This window comes from Oncorhynchus tshawytscha, linkage group LG14, assembly GCF_018296145.1.
Source record: "Oncorhynchus tshawytscha isolate Ot180627B linkage group LG14, Otsh_v2.0, whole genome shotgun sequence".
Taxonomy (NCBI): domain Eukaryota; kingdom Metazoa; phylum Chordata; class Actinopteri; order Salmoniformes; family Salmonidae; genus Oncorhynchus; species Oncorhynchus tshawytscha.
Genome location: NC_056442.1, coordinates 26,601,927 through 26,621,576, shown reverse-complemented (window position 1 = coordinate 26,621,576; position 19,650 = coordinate 26,601,927). Strand labels below are relative to the sequence as shown.

Sequence of the window (19,650 nt, the reverse complement as noted above, 5' to 3'; positions counted from 1 at the left end):
TGACCAACTCATTCTTCCGTTATGTTACACAGAACTTTGTACAAACAGGATGGCCAGGGAAAGGCACTGTGAGGGAAGTGGAGTAGACTCACTTTAACTGCTAACTGTGTCCAAATGGAGAAGTACAACATCCGCTTATGAGGAATGCAGAACTACTATACTGACCTATTTACTGAAATCAGTTGAGAAACTACTGTGTGTTCAGCCCTGATTTGAAGTTGTAGTTAGTGAATGGAAAGACCCATTGACAAAACAGAGTTGGTGCATTATGGTTGTTTCCCCATCAAACAGTTTCAAGCAGGAAGTGATATGTAATAGAACATAGTTCCACAGGTTTTGTAGGTCCATTATCATTTTACACAGTTTAGATTTGGTTTTAGTCATTTTAAAGTATATGGAGTTTGTTTCCCCCACCCCCCAAAAAATACATACTGCGGGCTGGATTGGACCCCTCGTGGGCCGGATCTGGCCCGCGGGCCGTATGTTTGACACCTCTACTCTAAAGTGCCAGTTCATTTGTAACTATTGTGAAATATTGTGGCCATTATACATATGGGTGTTATGTTCATGACATGTTCAACGTATTTGGCACCGACAAACTTAAAGGTGATGCCATTTACACATGGTGTGCTGTGTTTAGAGCGACTAATGTGTCGACTACACCGTTACACAATTTATAACTAGTCTGGGGGTACTGCATAATCTTGCCCCTGCATAAACTTTACATTAACTGAATAAAACTAGGTCAGAAGTAACCTAATCTCTCGTTGACAGACGTATGTAACATAACTGAGATTTTTTAGTTCTGGGTTTCCAAGATTAGCTTGTTTTTTTTCCCGGGGGAAACAAAGGAGCATTATTAAATATCAAGTAAAGAAACAAGCTGCAATCCGAAGTCAGGCAGCAACCTGCACTACGAAAATATGAAACTACCATAAACACCACAAGATGGCAGTATTTCTTTACATTACCTACTCTTGAATAAAAAGTGCATTTATATCCATTTCAGTTTATTCAGTGAATAATACAATGCAAAACAGTACAGACAAACACTAGTCTTTGAAAATGAAAGTTATGATAAAAGCCAAATTTATAAACAGAAGTATTATGTTATGTAAATGACATAACTACAAATGGTGGTAGACCTACATCATTATAGGTTAGGTTGGGGTAAGACTGATATGTGCTATCCGCAGGTAAACACATTTCGAAGGGAAATAGGTGGGCATAATTCCATTTTTTGCCAAACATACTCACTATAAATTGTACTACTTGATTAAAAACGGATAAATAATCCACTTGATTAGAGAGAAATTCTCTTTTGGCTCCCCTATTAGAATATATATATTTTTAAAAGTGTATAGATCTAACTTCATTAGATTACATCACTGTTTATTACAAAATATTAGATCAATGTACTTCAATCATTTTATTGGAGTCATTTAAAGTGGGTGGAGGGGGTGGGGGTGTTTAACCCCATGCCACCCTGCTATTGAAGATTATTTTGTAATGAAAAGAAAAGTACATTCTTTCAAAAAAAAACAAAGCTCAAATGACACCCCAAAAACATAATACTCTCAGAAATATATGGAGGTTCAAGGTTTACACTACAGAGCGTACAGGTGACAAGGCTACTTTGCTTCCTTCATCGTACAGGGTCGACAAACGATACTTAACACATTCTGATGAGTCTATAGAGATGAACCTAATGCCACCATGGGATCATTTCATTATTGCAAATGCAATACTCATGCAGGTAAAATAAATCCTATGTGCGCTTCAAACCAATTATCTTTCTATCTCTTTCGCATTCTTTAAACGATAGATTCATAATAATGACAACGGGGGAGTAATTGATAAGATGTTAAGTAATCATTTCTACAGTACGTGAAATGAATGCGCAAAAGGCAGATATCAGATATTTTATCTACTGAATTTGCAAAACGGCAACCATATTCCGAAAAAGAAATCATTTCTGCTTGAACATGACAAGATCTTGCACCACCTAGAAATACATGATAAAAGCAACAAAACCATTGCGGTTTATACAATAGTCGTCCACAAGCGAGCAGACAAAACATTCATTTAATACATGTTTTTTTTCTCCTAAAGTCTAGCATGTAAAGTATATAAAAATACCAAGTAAAAAGATGCCACTGAAATAATTTGTGTGTTTGGTTGGAAAGAGATGGCAGTCAGGTACGCGGCATACTGCTGATCTATTGAGGTAACAACTGCCTGAGTACTGCACCCAACTGCTCAATAGCAATGGCTTGGGATGTTAGTCATTCATTTGATCCTTCCTTCTAAAAAATGACCCATAGACGATCGTTCTGAGGTAATATTGGAATATCTTATAACCGTTGTGCGTTTCCGTTACAAAATAATATCATAATAATAAACCCAAAGGTCCCGTACAGACTGCCAGGTCCACATACCGTACTGAAGAGGAGTACACCAACTGAAGGGTCATCGCTGTGTCCTAAAACACCACTCTCAGAGATTTACTGGACGTGTGTGTCTTAGGCTTGATTTGTGCGTGTGTTGTTTGAGTCTGTTCTGACCTCGGAAGCACCATTGGGTCAAGTGTAGTGTTTAGACTAAGGTCTACAAGTGTTCGCAAGAACTGAGGAGAACACCTTTATCAACCCTGAATGAGAGGTGGGGGGGCTAAACCTAGTACTGCCACCTACCCCCTAGAACATGAGACATACAAGAGTGGAGAGAAGAAGAGGAACAAGGTTTAAGCTACAGGCATCCTCGCAGAAAACCATAGCAGGCTGTTGTTGTGGACATAGTTGGCCAGCGTGACGAAGTCTCTGAGTTGGAGGCGCTGGCAGAGAGAATGCGCGCGTCTGGTTGGGGAGTGTGTGAATGCTGTTGAGGCGCTGTGATCTCAGAACTCTGCAGCTGGCAGGGGATGATTGGCAGCTGCTTCCTCAAGTCAGAGAGGAGGTCAGGGGGTCAGGTGGGCGGGACAAGAAGAGGTCCCTCATCAAGGCTGGGGGAGAAAATGAGAGAGAAGGGGAAGAGGAGAACTGAGTTGGATTGGTCATCACCTATTTCAGTAGATATTAGCAAGAGTGCTAATATCTACTGTAGGTACGGTATGCAAATGCCACACATGAAGCCTAAATATTTGCCTAAGATACAGTAGTACCATGACGTGTGTCCGTGTGTTTGTACCTGCGGTGTCACATCGTCCCTGGGCTTCCCCGAGGATGGGGTCTCTGTCCGTCAGCAGTTGACTCCGCTTGTGGGGGTGTGGCCCCAGCTCCAACTCTGGGCTGTCTGTATCCTCCAGGCAGTCCTGAAACACACACACAGTTTCAACTTTAATAGCACATCATTGTTCATTAAGTCATTTCATACACTCTCCCCAACTCCCACCCTAAACCCCCTCCTCACCCCACCCTAAACCCCCTTCCTCACCCAACCCTTAACCCCTTTCCTCACCCAACCCTAAACCCCCTCCTCACCAGTAGGGTGTAGCTGAGAAGCAGTTCCTGCTCGATGGGGGACACAGACTGTCTCAGTCTCTTGTCCTGACTCATCAGCTGGGAGGGCATGTCTTCATCCTGCTCATGGCTCCTGTGGAAGTTACAGTTAGGAACGTTAACATTCAGCAACACTTTCACTCCCAAACACCCAACACCACTGTCTGTCACTCCAAAACACCCAACACCACTGTCTGTCACTCCCAAACACCACTGTCTGTCACTCCCAAACACCACTGTCTGTCACTCCCAAACACCCAACACCACTGTCTGTCACTCCCAAGCACCCAACACCACTGTCTGTCACTCCAAAACACCCAACACCACTGTCTGTCACTCCAAAACACCCAACACCACTGTCTGTCACTCCAAAACACTCAATCCAACCAGGCGTCTCGTCTCTCTCACTGGTGTGACCCAGACAGCAGTGGGTCAGTAGAGTAGAGTAGATTTTTACCGTTTCCTGGTAGCAGTGGGGGGTTCTGGGGACGGGCTGTCAGGGATCCCAGGGAGCTGGACGCTGAGCAGGAAATCATCATCCATGGAGATATACGGTGCCAGCATGTCCAGATCAACCACTTCCACGTCCTGCCAGCACAGGAGACAGACTGCTCAATCACAGGTATAGGCTCCCTCTTCCTAATTTCCCTCTCTCAAAATAGTTTGACTTATTGGAGAAATAGGAAAGAACTATGCTCATCATTAAGTGTTCGGCTGTGTTCTGCATGTACCTCAGGCTGGTCTTCCTTCTGCACGACCTCTTCTGGACAGACGGCAAGCAACTTCTCCGCCTCATCCTCTATTGGCAGCTCCTCAATGGGGATCTGACGAGGACAGATATATAGTGGACTCCTCATCAGTGAGAACACATCGGGTTCGTATGTTATAGACTCTAAGGAGATACTGTATCCTCACTGACATTTAAGAATCAACTAAAGTTCTTACCAGTGCTGGTGTTGGTGATGATGAGGTGGGCTTGTCGAATATGGGTGAGAGGAGCGTCCACAGCTCGGGGGTGCACAGGTCCTGTGGGAAAACTGGGGCGGAGTCAGGGCTTGATGGAAGGCTGAACGACAGCTCCGCAAAGTCTGCAGAAACACAAGTCGCAAACATAAACAGTCTTTTGAGCACTTATGACAGTGAATGAATATGTAGTAAGTCAGCCCTGTCTCAGCCAGAATGGCCCATAGGGCAGGAGGCTGCCGCATGAGGCAGCTTGATCTACTAGTACACTAGTCTGTCGCAGGTCCGCCTCAGGCCCTAGAATCTTTTGGTACTTGACCCGGGGATCAAACTCCCAACCTCAGGGGAGACACTAACCACAAGATGGTACAGTACTACGGTGTGAATTAAAGTGTGAGGATGACCTGTGAGGGGTACGATGGGGTCTCCGGAGACAGGGGCCAGTTGGAGGAGGTCCTCTGGGTTCTCCTTCAGCTGTTGGAAGAGCTCTCCACTGCTGCTGTTGTCACTGTCACACAAAGTCTCCTCTGAGGCCTCAGAGACAGGATCACTCTTCAGCCCACAGCCAGTCTGCTCTACTGAGAACACCACATCTGCCTGCTCCACCACACTGTGAGATGGAGAGAGAGAGAGAGAGAGAGAGAAAGAGAGATTATGTAGGGTAGGGAGAATGGAAAGGGGTGAACGTATGTGTCATGAAAAAGGAGATGAGAGTAGAGGTGGTGGGACATTACCTGAGGATAAAGTTAAGACAGACCACAGCCTCTGGTTGAGAGGTCTTGTTATTGTAGATGACTGTAGCCTGGGTCTCTGCCCACACGAAGCCCCCACTCTTAGCCAGGAAACGGTATTGGCTGGTGCACACCTGGCCTTTAGATAGAACTGGGATGGGGGGGGGGCAGTGGACATGTCAATGTACACAGACAAACACGCACGCACACACCCACTTGAAGTTGACCACTTCACCATAGCACCCTTAAAAGGCTGTGCAGGGCTCATAAAACAATGTCCTTTCCCGGAGGTGGAGTAAATGACATTACTAAACTGCTCCCGAATGTCCTACGTCAGGAGTCCATGTGGGTTTTAATGACATTATGAAGGGCAGCTCTGAACAGTTGAAACTGGATTTTAAAAGAGCTGTCTGACTCTCTGCTAGACACTAATAGAAGACCCGTCATATCTGGCCCCGTGGCCTCTCTGAAACACGCTATTGAACACTTTAGCACGATTCTCTCTCTTCACAACTGGCTACGTGATTATTGCAGCTCAATGTGTGTAACTTTTATTGAGAATTACAGTACCTTTCAGAAACCAAACACATTTTATAAGGAGGATGGGATCCACCCAAATCATTTGGGTTCCTGGATCATTTCATAGCATTATAAGGCTGCGTTGAGACAATGACTTATCAATGAGACAATGACTTATCAATGACCCAAGTCCAGCTCAGTTAATCCCTACCATTGTGTCGCAGAGTTGTCATAATGCTTCAGCAAATGGACATTACACCAGGGGCTTTGGTAGACACAATGTAAGTCACCTAATTTATGTCCCTCTAACTGCCCTAAATGCCTCTGCTGATCCAACAGCTATTGTATACAGTAATCATGTACCTATGAACCCAATTTATACTGTTAGCACTGAGGCAGTGTGCCCTAGGAGGAAGTCCACTGTGTGCAGCTCACCCTGCACTGACATAAATAACCTGAGCATATCTACTTCTGCTAAGCTTCCCTGTAAAGCAATGAAAACAAGTAAGCGTCCCAAAAGAAAAGTGCTCAAAATTGCCCACGTTAACATATGTAGCTTAAGAAACAAGGTTTATGAAATCAATCCTTTGCTAGTAACAGATGACATTCATATTCTGACTATCTCTGAAACTCACTTAGATAATACCTTTGACGATACAGTGGTAGCAATACAAGGTTATAACATTTATAGAAAATATAGAAATGCCCATGGCGGAGGTGTTGCTGTTTATATTCAGAACCACATTCCTGTAAAGATTAGAGATGATCTCATGTTAAATACTGTTGAAGTAATACGGCTGCAGGTTCATCTGCCTCACCTAAAGACCCTCCTGCTAGGAAGCTGCTATAGACCACCAAGTGCTAACAGTCAGTATCTGGATAATATGTGTAAAATGCTTGATAATGTATGTGTTATCAACAGAGAGGTATATTTTCTGGGTGATTTAAATATGGACTGGCTTTCATCAAGCTGCCCACTCAAGAGAAAGCTTCAAACTGTAACCAGTGTTTGCAGCCTGGTTCAGATTATCAGTCAACCTACCAGGGTAGTTACAAACAGCACAGGAATTAAATCATCGACATGTATTGATCATATCTTTACTAATGCTGCAGAAATGTGCTTGAAAGCAGTATCCAGATCCATCGTATGTAGTGATCACAATATAGTAGCCATATCAAGGAAAATTAAAGTTCCAAAGGCTGGGCCTAATATAGTGTATAAGAGATCATACAAGAAGTTTTGTAGTGATTTCTATGTTGTTGATGTAAAGAGTATTTGTTGGTCCGTGGTGTGTAATGAGGAGCAAACAGACGCTGCGTTTGACACTACTGTTAGCTAGCCCGATAGTCACGAACAATTGTTAGCTAGCTACCCACAAAGAATTGACATCTACCTTGCACAACATTACTTTTAGGTCATTTTTGCCTGTGTGGTCTCGTCTCTATTTTTGCTGGCTGAAAGAAGGTTTCAGTGAATGCGAGGTGCAGCGTGAGGCAATACAGTAGGGGGGAGTGTAAGCGCTTCTCACGGTAGTACGCAAATTGAGAAACACCCCATGCATTCACACAGTCTAGCAGTAGTTGTATTTGTCCAATCCTCTGTCCTCACTGTTCAGTCTGCTTCCCAGATACCCAGGAGGAAAGGCTGAGCAGTGGCAAGTCTGCCTGACAACAGCTGTCACAACAACACGTCGTCCCCAGTACTCGCACAGTGTCATTTTACTTATGTATCACTCACCGGCATAACGCCTTACAGTGTTACACTGACTCTCACGGAACTGTTATATGTCACATGATAATGTTACAAAGGAGACTAGCTCGGTGAAACCAATGTTTTAGCGTGCCCCCTTCCACCTACAATCCACACACACCCTGCTCTCAGAGACTCACGGATGTGCAGGCTCTTGGTCACATGATCCGAGTCCAGGGCATGATGGAATTCGTAGGCAGATTTGCCAATCAGATCTTCTGGCTCGTATCCCACTAGCTCTGCCACCCTGGCAACACAGTGGATACAGAAGGAGGGGGGTCAGAGGTCAGCTTGTAGTTAACAACCCATCGATGATGCAGTATGGTAGTTTTGCAAGAGGGAATGGTATAAAATGATTCATTTACCCCAGCAGATTAAGTCATAAGTTATTGTAATGAGCCCCACTCAGAGTGGGCAACAAACAATGGTTATAAACTTTCCCACGGTATGGAGATGGCCATCTCCAGCGGTCTGTTTGTTTGTGTGTAGTGGGAAATTATTTCATTCACGATTTTCTGTACTTGATTGGTTAATGATATGTTCTAAATATAATTGTATACGCGGAGAGACGTGGACCGAGGCATTCCCCTGGGAGGTGAAACCGGAATTAGCCATGTACCCCCATGTTAACGCCATCTTTGGTTAAGTAATTTTCTTCTGTTAGTCTATAATTATGTTGTAACTGACTACTGATATCCTTTTACTTCTTAGATATCCTTTTACTTCTTAGATATCCTTTTACTTCTTAGATATCCTTTTACTTCTTAGATATCCTTTTACTTCTTAGATATCCTTTTACTTCTTAGATATCCTTTTACTTCTTCTTCTTCCTTTGACCTGTTTAGGTGCTGATGGTATACTTACTGGTAATCTGTGTCGACAGTGGCTATGGCTACTGTCTTAGTTGGGAGTCAGAAGATTTAGTGACCATGAAGACTGAACAGTTGTCTGCTGATAGTGGATATAAGGGCCTTCTCCGAGGAGGCCAGGCAGACTTTTTCTATGCTGGAGGTTGTCTCCCGTTGAAACTTGTATGAACCCGAATTGATTTATGATTGACTATAACCGCAACTATTCAGGGGATTGGAACCAAAATATAACGGGTAGGGAGAGATCGAGACAGAGGGGTGAACCTTTAGGTGGCTTGATGTCCTGAACATCATGGCATGACTTGGAATGTGTTTAGGCTATTACTAGCACCAGAACTTCACTGAATAACAGAATTATATAATTGATATTCTGAATATTAAAATATAAATCATATTATTAACCGGTTCTCATAATTTTAAAATAACTTTTCCCTTTCAAAACTCTAGAGATCACTTTTGTTTCCGGTTCTGTTTCCTGTCCTCTAATTAGTTCACTCTTTTCCCTGAACCGGTTCCAACCCCTGCTTTTATTCATTTCACGATCCCCTTTACAGAGTGTGTATGAGGGTGTGTGTTTGTGTGTGAGGTTTCTGTTGCTATGCATGTGTGTATTAGCCTAAAAGTGAGTGTAGCGTTCAGTCTAGTTTAATCATGGGTGTATCCACTACTGCCAATTCTATTGCAAAATGTTTTGCAACCGAAACTGTTTACTTCAAATGCTGTTGAGTTTCATTTTGTTCTCAAATGAAAATAGTTGTTCAGTTGTGTCTCTTTCTGGAAAGATTTGGATGGAGCCCCAGGGTTTCCCAAACTCAGTCATGGCCCCCCCCCTGGGGGCACGTTTTAGTGTTTGGCCCGTAACACGACACAGCTGATTCAAATCATCAAAGCTTGATGATGACTTGGTTATTTGTATCAGCTGTGTAGTGCTGGGGGCAAAAACCAAAAGGTGCCCCCAGGAGGGTGGTTGGCAAATCCTGCTTTAGAGCATGGAAGAATTAATCATTTATAGATGTGCAGCTTGTGCCCAATACTTCAGACTTGTCATATTGGAATGGCAACGTGTGGAAACCAGAACATTTATATGATCTCCTTCCATTTAAGAATGCAACAGCTTATACGTCACGTTGAAGAGCGTTTGGATTAAATGGTTTTGCAACAGAAGAATCGGCGTAATGAATTCACCACGCGTATGTGTGCGAGTCTACTCAGCCTCACCTGCCCTCGCAGTGTGTGAAGCGCAGGTCCATGCTGTGTCGAGTGAGGAAGGTACTGCGGTCCAGAGGGAACTCCACACTAGACGGGTGGGGGATGGGCTCACACAGCACCGTCATGAAGCTGCCTGCAGGGGGTGACGAGTCCTCGTCACTGGAGCACACACGCATGTGGCCTGTACAGTGCAGCACCTGGGGGCCACAGAGTGCAGGAAGGTTAGTTTGACAACCATGACTATCCATATTAGTCCCAATGTGAATGTTGGAGAGCAGGGATGGGGAAATTTGATGAGGGCACAAAAAAAAAATCACAACTCATCATGAGGGGCCGCAGTAGCTCGCTTTTTTTGTAGCTGTGTGGAAATTGATACGAGGGCCTTTAAAAAAGGGGGGCTGTGCCCATTCCAATTCAGGGCAGACATAACTATGTTCAGCACATTCACAGTGGGACTTGACAAGGCATGTTAGAAGAAAATAAAGGAATGTAAGGATTGTTCTATACAAGAGGAAGGCTCTGTCCCAAATGGCAGCCTATTCCCTATATAGTGCACTACTTCAGACCAGAGCTCTATTCCCTATATAGTGCACTACTTCAGACCAGAGCTCTATTCCCTATATAGTGCACTACTTCAGACCAGAGCTCTATTCCCTATATAGTGCACTACTTCAGACCAGAGCTCTATTCCCTATATAGTGCACTACTTCAGACCAGAGCTCTATTCCCTATATAGTGCACTACTTCAGACCAGAGCTCTATTCCCTATATAGTGCACTACTTCAGACCAGAGCTCTATTCCCTATATAGTGCACTACTTCAGACCAGAGCTCTATTCCCTATATAGTGCACTACTTCAGACCAGAGCTCTGGCGCAGACCAAATAACCTGAGATGGAGAGGAACAGCAGTATGAAAATGGGATGTGACACCCTTGTAACACGGCCAAGAGTGAGAACACAGACTCACCCCAATAACACAAATGCTGAGTCAACACTGTTCACACACACCTCTACTGGAATCCAGAGCGTAACTGGGCTAAGGCTTTGACAGTTATGGTCACTGATGGACCCATGCCTTGTGTGTGTGTGTGTGTGTACTTGTTTTCCTAATTTATCAGGACCCCAATGGTCTAACAATTCACCCAAACGTCCTGACAAGGTAGGAAAACACTAACCTTTTTCTTGTCCGTAATTTGTTACAATTCTATTTTAAGTTTAAGGGTTAGGTTTTAGAGTTTTAAGTTAAGGTTAGGTTTAGGGGTTAAGGTTAGGGAAAATAGTATTTTTAAAAGGTCAAACATTTTTACTCCCCAAAAAAGTCCAGAAATTTCACAAAAATAAAGCTGTAATCCCCTGGATCAACCTCCTGATGCTGGACACTGAGCCAAGCAGAAATTAGCCAAGAGAAATGAAGGTGAGGGGACACCATCTATGCTACCAATGATGCAGGCAAGCCATAATCGCTCCAATAGGAAAGAAAGTAAGGCAGGGGGGCAGGCTGGATTAAGTAGAGAACCAGACTCATAAACCAGAGAGATATGGTTAATCCCCACATCTCATCATTAGAATGGAGACAAATCCCCGATATCTAGGCCAGCCAGACTGTCCTACCTAACCTTTCAGCTGGATTAAGTGCCCTGTCCTTCTGAATCCAAAACACATCTCATGTTTATAGCTCGGATGTTTCTCTAATGTCTTAGCAACGCCACTGGTAACAGCAACATATGAATCTCACTGAATGGTGAAAGACGGCCCGAATAGGGTTGGCCAATATCCAGATGTTCAGACCTTCTGATTCAGAGGGGTTGGGTTAAATGCGGAAGACACATTTCAGTTGTACAACTGACTAGGTATCCCCCTTTCCCTTCATATCAATCCAGTACCATAGCGGGGTACATGGTATTACCGTTATAGCAGCACTTTGTATGCACTCTCTCTCCATAGCGGACACTAGCTAAATGCTAACAAGTGCAATCGGACATAAACGAAGGGCAAGAACAGACAGCCCAGCTCATAAAGTTATACTCAAAAGGGTACTCTTTTTCTGCACGCACAAAACAAATATTAGACAACGGGGATCTTGATCAAGGAGGGGGTTGATCATCTCTGCTGTAAATCTTGAAAGCTAGCAACTTAGCTAGAGAGGAAGTTAGCAAACCAAATGCAGAGCTGAAGAGAATTGATATGGCACATCTTAGATAGTCAAATGTATAGTTAGAAGATATTTTGCTAGCAAGCATTAGTTGTGCATTTCAAGTGTGAATTTCAAGTGTAAAAATCACCCTATGCAGGTGTGGGATACGCAGGTGTACGGGGCTTGGGGTGTTGGTGGCTCAATAGGGCTCAGCTGTGTGTGTCTGCGGGGGGGGGGCGTACCTTCCAGGTGGCAGACTTTATGTTGACAGTGCGCCCTCTAACAGTCAGAGTGCTCTTCATCCTAAGAAAGAAGGTAATCTCTGTGTGTTGCTGCACTGGTTTCTTCTTGAATACACCTGGGATGGAGAGAATAGGTTCTAGGGTTTAGGCCTATAGCTCTGTGTGAGCATGCATGATGAACACACACACACAACGGGTAGTTTGTCTCACCTGGCCTAGGCACCAGGAGATCCCGTAGCTCCTCTTGGTCACATGGGTGGACAAAGTCATAAACACTCTGGCCCAGCAGCTCCAGCTGGACAACAACATTAATACAACCATGTCAATACAATGCCACACAGGCGCCTTTTCCATGAACTGCAGATTAAGAAAAGCTGCACTGCAAAGCCGAGAATATCACACCTGGTGCTTCGTAGCTTGTATCTATTTGCTAACTCCTACAAACATGATGATGTCTGCATTTTCTTGGTAATCCAACCAACCAGACTCTTAAATTTGTTCTGCAGGGTAATCTAGGGAACCATAAACTTTTGGCTATGATTGTACTACAAGCCTGCATGTGAAATAATAAAAAGAAAGATAAGCTAAGAAAGGGGGGGTGGGGGAGAGATGACTTCTCGTGAAAAATATGTTTTCTTTCTGTAGAACTTGAGGGCTCTCAGAGACCACAGCCTATTTTGAAGGAAGAAAAGGAAGCACGTATAAAGAACACATATCACATGTGGTTTAACTCACACGTCAGACACTGAAATATCCAAAAAGCCTCATGATTTCAAACCGTTAAATCAATTATGCAACATAAAACTAACCAATTGGACAACCAAACTGTTCATCAAAGGCCATGAATAAAAACGTGGTGAAACATGCACTCCCTCCGGACAACGGAATATTATTAACATTACTCGTTGCCATTCGTTAAGTGGGAGAATCCACTTTTTGTATCGAGTCTGCAGTCGACATTCTAGTCTATAACGGATTCATTCTACTTGACTATACTCAATTAGAGCTTTGTGGATACAGACGGACTGTAAACAAAATCACACAACAGCAGTGGAACTGTATATTACAATAGTACTACTATATGGCATTAAGCAGATGCTTTTTATCCACAGAGACTTACAACAGCGAGTGCATACATTTTCATACGGATTGCCCCAGTGGGGATCAAACCCATGACCCTGATGTTACCAAGACCATGTGCGGCTGTATGTACCTGTTGGATGCCCAGGTGTTTGTCGACGCTGTCACCCAGGTAAATCATATCCCCCTCCTCGGTCATCACCATGATGAAGCCTGCCAGTGCCCGGGGGTAGAACCCATCCATCGTGTCCTCGTCCCCATCTGTGACGCGCTCCTCACTCGTGTCCCCTGCTATGACATTAAAACCCACGTCATTAGAAAACGCACGCGTCCTAAGTCATGTCACCATCTTTTCGACTCAAGGGTCTAGACTACCACCATCTTGGGAGTTGGTTATTATTAGGAAAGTAGTGAAGAAAGTAAGCTCTCAACCATTCAGTCACAGGACACGGACATGACTGGCCAATGGGAGCCCACCTGAGCGGAGGTGGTGCATGCGAAGGAAGCTGAGCGTCACCCTCATGATGGCGGCCTTGTCCAGGTCGGCGGAGACTCTGCGGGGGAGGGGCAGGGTGTGGGCCAGCTCGTAGAACAGCTCCGTCTCCTGACTCCGCCGGCAGCGTGCCGCATCCCGGGAACGCACCTTCCGCTGATCCGTACCCGACCTGGACAGAGGGAAGAGGGAGAGAGAAAAAGAGAGTGGTGAGGAAGTGATGAACCTGGAAGAGAAGTAGAACAGACCAAGGCGGTGTAGGAGCAAGGCATACTGAGGAGGTGTTTGTTCATGAAGATAAATCCTTTGTGATTTCTTGCAAATGGTTACATTTATTGCAAATGATTACAAATGTCATCCAATTTTCCGATGTGTGAAATTCTAGCAAAATCACAAAACGCCCTGAACCCTTTCAACACACATTTCAACTTTTTCTGTGAAGTCAGTCATTGTGTACACAAAGTCAAACCAGATATTTAACATCCACAGTGTAATATTCACTTCCTTCTTCAGACAAACAAAATTCAAACATTGTTTATTACTCTTCTTCATCAAACGTCTCTGATCCTCTCTTTACTCTTTCACACCTCCATAACCGAACAAGCAAATAGCTAAATATTCAAACGCACACATACAAACAGATGGAACAAAAAATGTATTTCCTAAATAGTTTTCTCTTTGTGTAGTTGAAGTGTTCACAGAGTCTCACACTGTGTCTGTGAGGGGGCAGGGAAACGATCCTCCCTGAACCACAGCCCTTAATCGCCCCTTACCTCCCTCCCCTTAGCTTCCTCCCTCACACCATGGGGATACAGGCAGGCTCTGTTAACCCGTTTATGGCATCTGACGCCAAATCAACAGACAACCCCCCGTGTCCTCCATTGTCCCTCTGTCCTCTATAGTCTCAGAGAGCTTCTGAGATTGTGCCCTCACTTCTATCCCCCTGGCTTTTCACAGGACGTTTAAACAGAAGTAATGGTGATCTCCATGTAGGACTGCAGGCCGGGTGAGACAGTTCAGGAGTTCTCCCAGTCCCTTAGCATCTCACAATCTGTGTTTATCCAAAGAAAATATCATTGATTATTTAGTAACAGTAATTGATCCTTACCAGCTGTGGTAATATGACGTGAGAGTAATGAGTTTCTCATTGGCCAGGGTGTGACAGAACGTGCTGGGTTTGATTTTAATATGGTCAGATATGTGTTCTCAAAGACTTAGCCTGTGAGGGGGCAGGGAAACAGGCAACATAAGGGTACTTCCATGGTAACAGAATTTAGATTTTTCACTTAAAATGTATGCCAAAAAAACATTGATTTCAAAGTTTAACAAACCATACAACTGTACGCACAAGGACTACCTTTAACAATTTACATTGAAAATGTTACAACAACAAACATTACTGGAACAACTGTGCAGATATGAAGTTTGGAAACAGAATTTTGATAAAATCTCCCTCCATTTTTTTTTGTGACCACGTTTTTCAAATAGATGTGTGTGCAGAACTACAGTAAGTAACTTGGGTTTACACCTAGTAACAGAAATACGGTAATGTAATTTCATCATGGGTCCCTGATCTGTACAACACAGAAATACATAATTATGGATAAGAGTGTCATTCTCTTCATGGTGTATCCTAAATAGGTACACAAAACGGTCTAAATATGCAATATCCTCCTTTGCATATTTGGGTATTATTCTACATACTGGCTATAATTTTAATGAGCTCTGTTACCAAGCAAGACCAAATTTGGTTGGTCGAGGCAAAATCTGAACCAATCATAGAAGTCTACGTTTCACAAGTTTGGACATCAAAGTACACCACAGTAGATAATACAGTACAGTACGGGACTGATTTCTTCATCCCGCTCAGGCTGCTTTTCATACTGCCTCCACCTGCTCCCGCTGACTTCTTGTCCGACTCCCACCTGCTCCCGCAAGAACTGTTCCTGAACCCAACCCCAGTCCCGCAAAGTTATTTTTAGGTGTATGTGAAGCAGCTTGATTTGCAGCCCAGGTCTTTAGTTTTGAACGGTTTGGCCTACAGATGAGCGGTTTTCTGCATTTCTCCAACACTGGCCGCGCATTCTGCATGATTGATTGTTATTCAATTATTCAAACAATTTAAAAGTAAATACTACAGCCCACACTATGCAAAATAATATTTTGTTTGTCAATAGAGGATTGTGTTTCTATCTCCTGTCTTGTATAGGCTCTGAGATTAAATAGGCTATGACGCCACACTCCTATCTTTTTATTTTACCTTTATTTAACTAGGCAAGTCATTTAAGAACAAATTCTTATTTTCAATACGGCCTAGGAACAGTGGGTTAACTGCCTGTTCAGGGGCAGAACGACAGATTTGTACCTTGTCAGCTCGGGAGTTTTGAACTTGCAACCTTCCGGTTACTAGTCCAACGCTCTAACCACTAGGCTACCCTGCCGCCCCAAATCTCACAGCAATACTGCAGCTTACCCATACTGTCCCATAATACACTAGTTGCTTTTGAAGTAACAGTTGTTGTGTTTAAGGGGTTATAGAGTGCACTGCCTGCCAAGCCCCCTGACTGCTGATTGGTCAGTTTATTGGAGTCAGCTCCTTTTCTGCTCCTGGGATCTTCATAGCTCAGTGGCTGGTATGCTAGAGTGGGGGAGGGGTGTTTGAGTGAGCTGGAGCCTCTCAGCCAGACTGTTAGCTTTTGAAATTATAAAAGAGAGTGCAAGATATTTTGTGAATATGTCTAAAAACATAATTGTTTTTGACCAAATACTGACCTAAACTCAAACACTCAAGACAACATGAAAAAATGATAGTATATATCAAGGAATGCCATCTTGGCCATACAAATACTGTCAGAAATTACAGAAATTAATGGGAATATTTTACACAATTTGACATTTGAGAGATTTTTGACACCTCAAGGACACCTGGGCCTTGTTAAGGATAAACATGTATACATACAGATTGGTATAAGATATCTGTTCCATTTTTTTGTGCACATGTTGACAAGATGTTGGGGAATCACTGATGAAATATTGACCCAATATTGAGCTTGCCTGACGACTTCAACACTGTGTGTGACTCTGTTTTAGCCCTCCACAGGAACAGGATAGAGCCCTATAAAATGTGTTGTTCAGGCATAGTTCAGTCAAAATCTATATTTGGCTCTAATTGCCCTGAACTTGAGTTGTGTCTCAAGGTCCATGGTGACAGAATCCACAGCAATCTATTTATTACTTCTGCCACAGTCCGCATCGTCAAATGTCATGAATGTAAACAGCCAAACCGATATTAGCAATGCTGCACTGCAAGCTGAAATGTCCTAAAAATATATTGTCACCACTTCAGTTTAGACATCTCAAGGTTAAGGTAAATCGACCCAAATATAGATTGACTGAACTAGGCCTCTCTTTAACCGGTTGTTTTTTGAAAATCGTTTGTCGTCGATACACAATTTAGGTTCCAAAACCGTAGATCGAAAGCGAGGCGTATCAATATTAAGATAGAGCATTTGGGCAGCGTCAGAGCATTTACCCGCCAGGCATATTGGTAGCCTACGTGAAATGACCCAATACAATGCAATGCAATTGGAGTCATAACAGCAAGACTGACTGTAGGCAGTGTCAATTTGACCTGGGAAACACGAATGAACACCAATGGAATATGTCCTCTCGGGTGGGTATAATTTGTGGAACGGTCCAACAGGAATCTGTTCCAAAAACTTTGTAAATAACATGGTTGCCAACAAACAACGCTTATAGCGGCAGAATAAAATACCGGGTAGGGAATGGGCTATTTCATTATGTTTTTCACTCACCACGTTAATTCTGAAAAATGTCTGTCTTCACGCTGGAGCCTATGGACAAACATTAAGAATAAGCTACGTGGTGGGTTGATGCCTATTCGGAAGCTAGTTAGCTAGGTGAATTGACCATGCTACTTTGTATGCGTTGTTTGTTGGCAATCTTGTACTTTACAACGTTTTTGGAACATATTCCTGTTGGAACGTTCCACAAATTATACCCACCCTGTCCGCTCTACCCCCCCTGGAATAAGGTCAATGACGTCATCAACTCCACGCTTTACAGGTTTATTAGGCTCTAAATTTAATCCTGCCTCAAAATGAGTTGATGATATTGAGATGTGTGAATTGAGTAGGCTCAATCCTATCCTAAACTATAAAGAATCTCTCAACCAAAACTATGTAGTAAAATATATACTTAAATAAGGTTGTCTAATAGTTATTGCACAATTTCCACTGCCAAGATCTAAATGCAGAGACACAGAGGCGTCATGCCCATAGGGGGCACAGGGGTAAGTGCCCCCTCAGATTTCTCCTGTAAAATAAATATATATAGATATATATATTTCTCTGTAATACTACTAGCCACAATTTGATCAAGTTGGGTTTAGCTAGACCAGATAGATTTCCAATATCCCAACCTCATAACTTGCTACCAAGAAGCCATTTCAGGCTATCAATCCAGTTAGAGTAGCTAACTTGTCCAAATATCTTAGCTGGCATGTGTAAACAACGTCATGTTGCTTGCTTAACCAGTACCACTTCCTACCGAACTCTGGACCTCTGCATTGCTAGCACACATGGCCGCCATCCTGAAACATCTTATCAGTCAGCTCCACATTAAAAACTAGCTAAAGTCTGAAGTGTCTGACTAGTACGTTTCACACATCCCCATGTGCTACACATGCCTGCTGGCAAGGTTGGTAGACTTCAGAAAGGCAAGCAAGATTTTGGGCCATAGATTGCAGAAAAAAACCGTTTCAGGTGTTTGAAAATGCATATACTTTGTGCCCCCTCGGATTTGGGTGCATGACACCCCTGGGAGAAGACTTGAAAAAAATGGATTTTACTTTTTGATATCTCGTATGTTACATTCGTGCGCATGTCCAAGTTATTTTGGAGTCGGCAGACAATAGGCTACGAGGCCACTTGGAATATGTCGACGATGTTTAATTGAAACCAAAAACGCACATGTATAACTCATTTATAAATGTCTTACCGTTGTGCAACAGGCTCTTCCTTCGTATCCATATTAAACTCGTAAACTTCAAGTATCAGACTTCTGATTTGTTTTATTATTGTTCAATTCTATGCTGAGACTATTTGACTCGAGAAAGCTCTAACAACAACGCCTCATCCCGACTGGCTTCCGCCTTGGCAGACATTCTAGCCAATGAGAAGGCAGATTCGCATGAACAACAGGGATGCGTTCAGTACCGAAAAATGTACTGCAACGTTCAATTAAAGGGACAAGGTGCGGTTCTTAACGACCAGTTCAAAAACGGAGAGATGGTGGGTTGGGGAACGGCACTTTAAATACGTCACTCTCTGCTTTAAAACCATACCCATCAAACGTACCTCAAAGTCTGTTCAAGAACGTTGAAGGGCGTTCTGAGGAAACGTGCCGTTCAATACAAACCGTGACGTAACGTAGCAGACATTCAATCGAACTGAACGAACCCCAGGCACAACTTTGTCTATTGTGTTCGTTTGAGTGGTAAAGGCTGAAGGCACCGACTTTAGAATAAATTGGAGTAAAGTCGGGGGGAGGTGCATTTGGTGTCAGCCGAATGGTCTGACACTAATGTGGTTTTCCAACAGCAAGACTCAGATCAACATGGCGGGGTCATTGTTTATCAAAGTTTTTCTTTATTATGTCAAAATAAACATGCCTCCAACCCCCATATCACGCAAGCACAAACTGAAATAAAATGTGTGTACATTGTTCAATCAATTAGTGACAGTCCCAAATCTCACATGAATTTGTACATATCCACTGTATACATGAATTGCAGCCAAGTTGGTTCCTGTTTCAGTAACGTCTTTGGTCAGGTTCATGTAGGTCAAACAAAAAGACAATAATGATTGGTTGACAATTAGAGCCTCCCACAATGCAGCTGGTGGCTGCAGGATGAAGTTGGTGAAGAGCAACTGCAGAAACGAACAGTAGACTGCAGTCAAAATGTCATGACCTTTGATCACATGATTTATGTTCATGCAGTGGACATGAAGGTGCAAGTCTGACATTTTTCCCCCCAATAATGCAACACAGTTGGAAAGCCAGTGACCGACATGACAAAAGAGATCAGCTCGAACGAGCACATTATTCTTTATATGGAGGAGTTTGAGCTGATCAATTGTC

At 43.3% G+C, this 19,650-nt stretch overlaps 1 protein-coding gene across 3 annotated transcripts; it reads right to left on the bottom strand.

Annotated features, from left to right (window-relative positions):
- Nucleotides 1–993: 993 nt before the first annotated feature.
- LOC112266879 (hypoxia-inducible factor 1-alpha-like) lies at nt 994–18,672 on the bottom strand. Of its 3 annotated transcripts, none has more exons than XM_042297245.1 (15): nt 18,508–18,672; nt 13,473–13,660; nt 13,129–13,286; nt 12,126–12,210; nt 11,916–12,031; nt 9,548–9,735; nt 7,601–7,707; nt 5,195–5,342; nt 4,865–5,070; nt 4,443–4,585; nt 4,229–4,321; nt 3,955–4,085; nt 3,480–3,591; nt 3,187–3,310; nt 994–3,001 (listed from the first exon to the last, which is right to left on the bottom strand). In XM_042297245.1, the coding sequence occupies exons 1-15, from the start codon at nt 18,537–18,539 to the stop codon at nt 2,940–2,942; spliced, it is 1,893 nt and encodes a 630-aa protein (XP_042153179.1). In that variant the 5' UTR covers nt 18,540–18,672; the 3' UTR covers nt 994–2,939. The 3 variants fall into 3 exon arrangements, with proteins under 3 accessions (XP_042153179.1, XP_042153180.1, XP_042153181.1); XM_042297246.1 differs by having other exon boundaries at nt 13,129–13,283; XM_042297247.1 differs by lacking the exon at nt 18,508–18,672 and adding an exon at nt 14,597–14,671.
- Between the last annotated feature and the right edge of the window lie 978 nt (nt 18,673–19,650).

Coding starts and splice junctions, on each gene's coding strand:
- LOC112266879 (XM_042297245.1), bottom strand. CDS start 18,539: ATGGATACGAAGGAAGAGCCTGTTGCACAACG. Junction 9,736..11,915: donor TAAAGTCTGCCACCTGGAAG/GTACGCCCCCCC, acceptor TGTGGCCCCCAG/GTGCTGCACTGTACAGGCCA. Junction 3,311..3,479: donor TTCTCAGCTACACCCTACTG/GTGAGGAGGGGG, acceptor TGTGTGTTTCAG/GACTGCCTGGAGGATACAGA.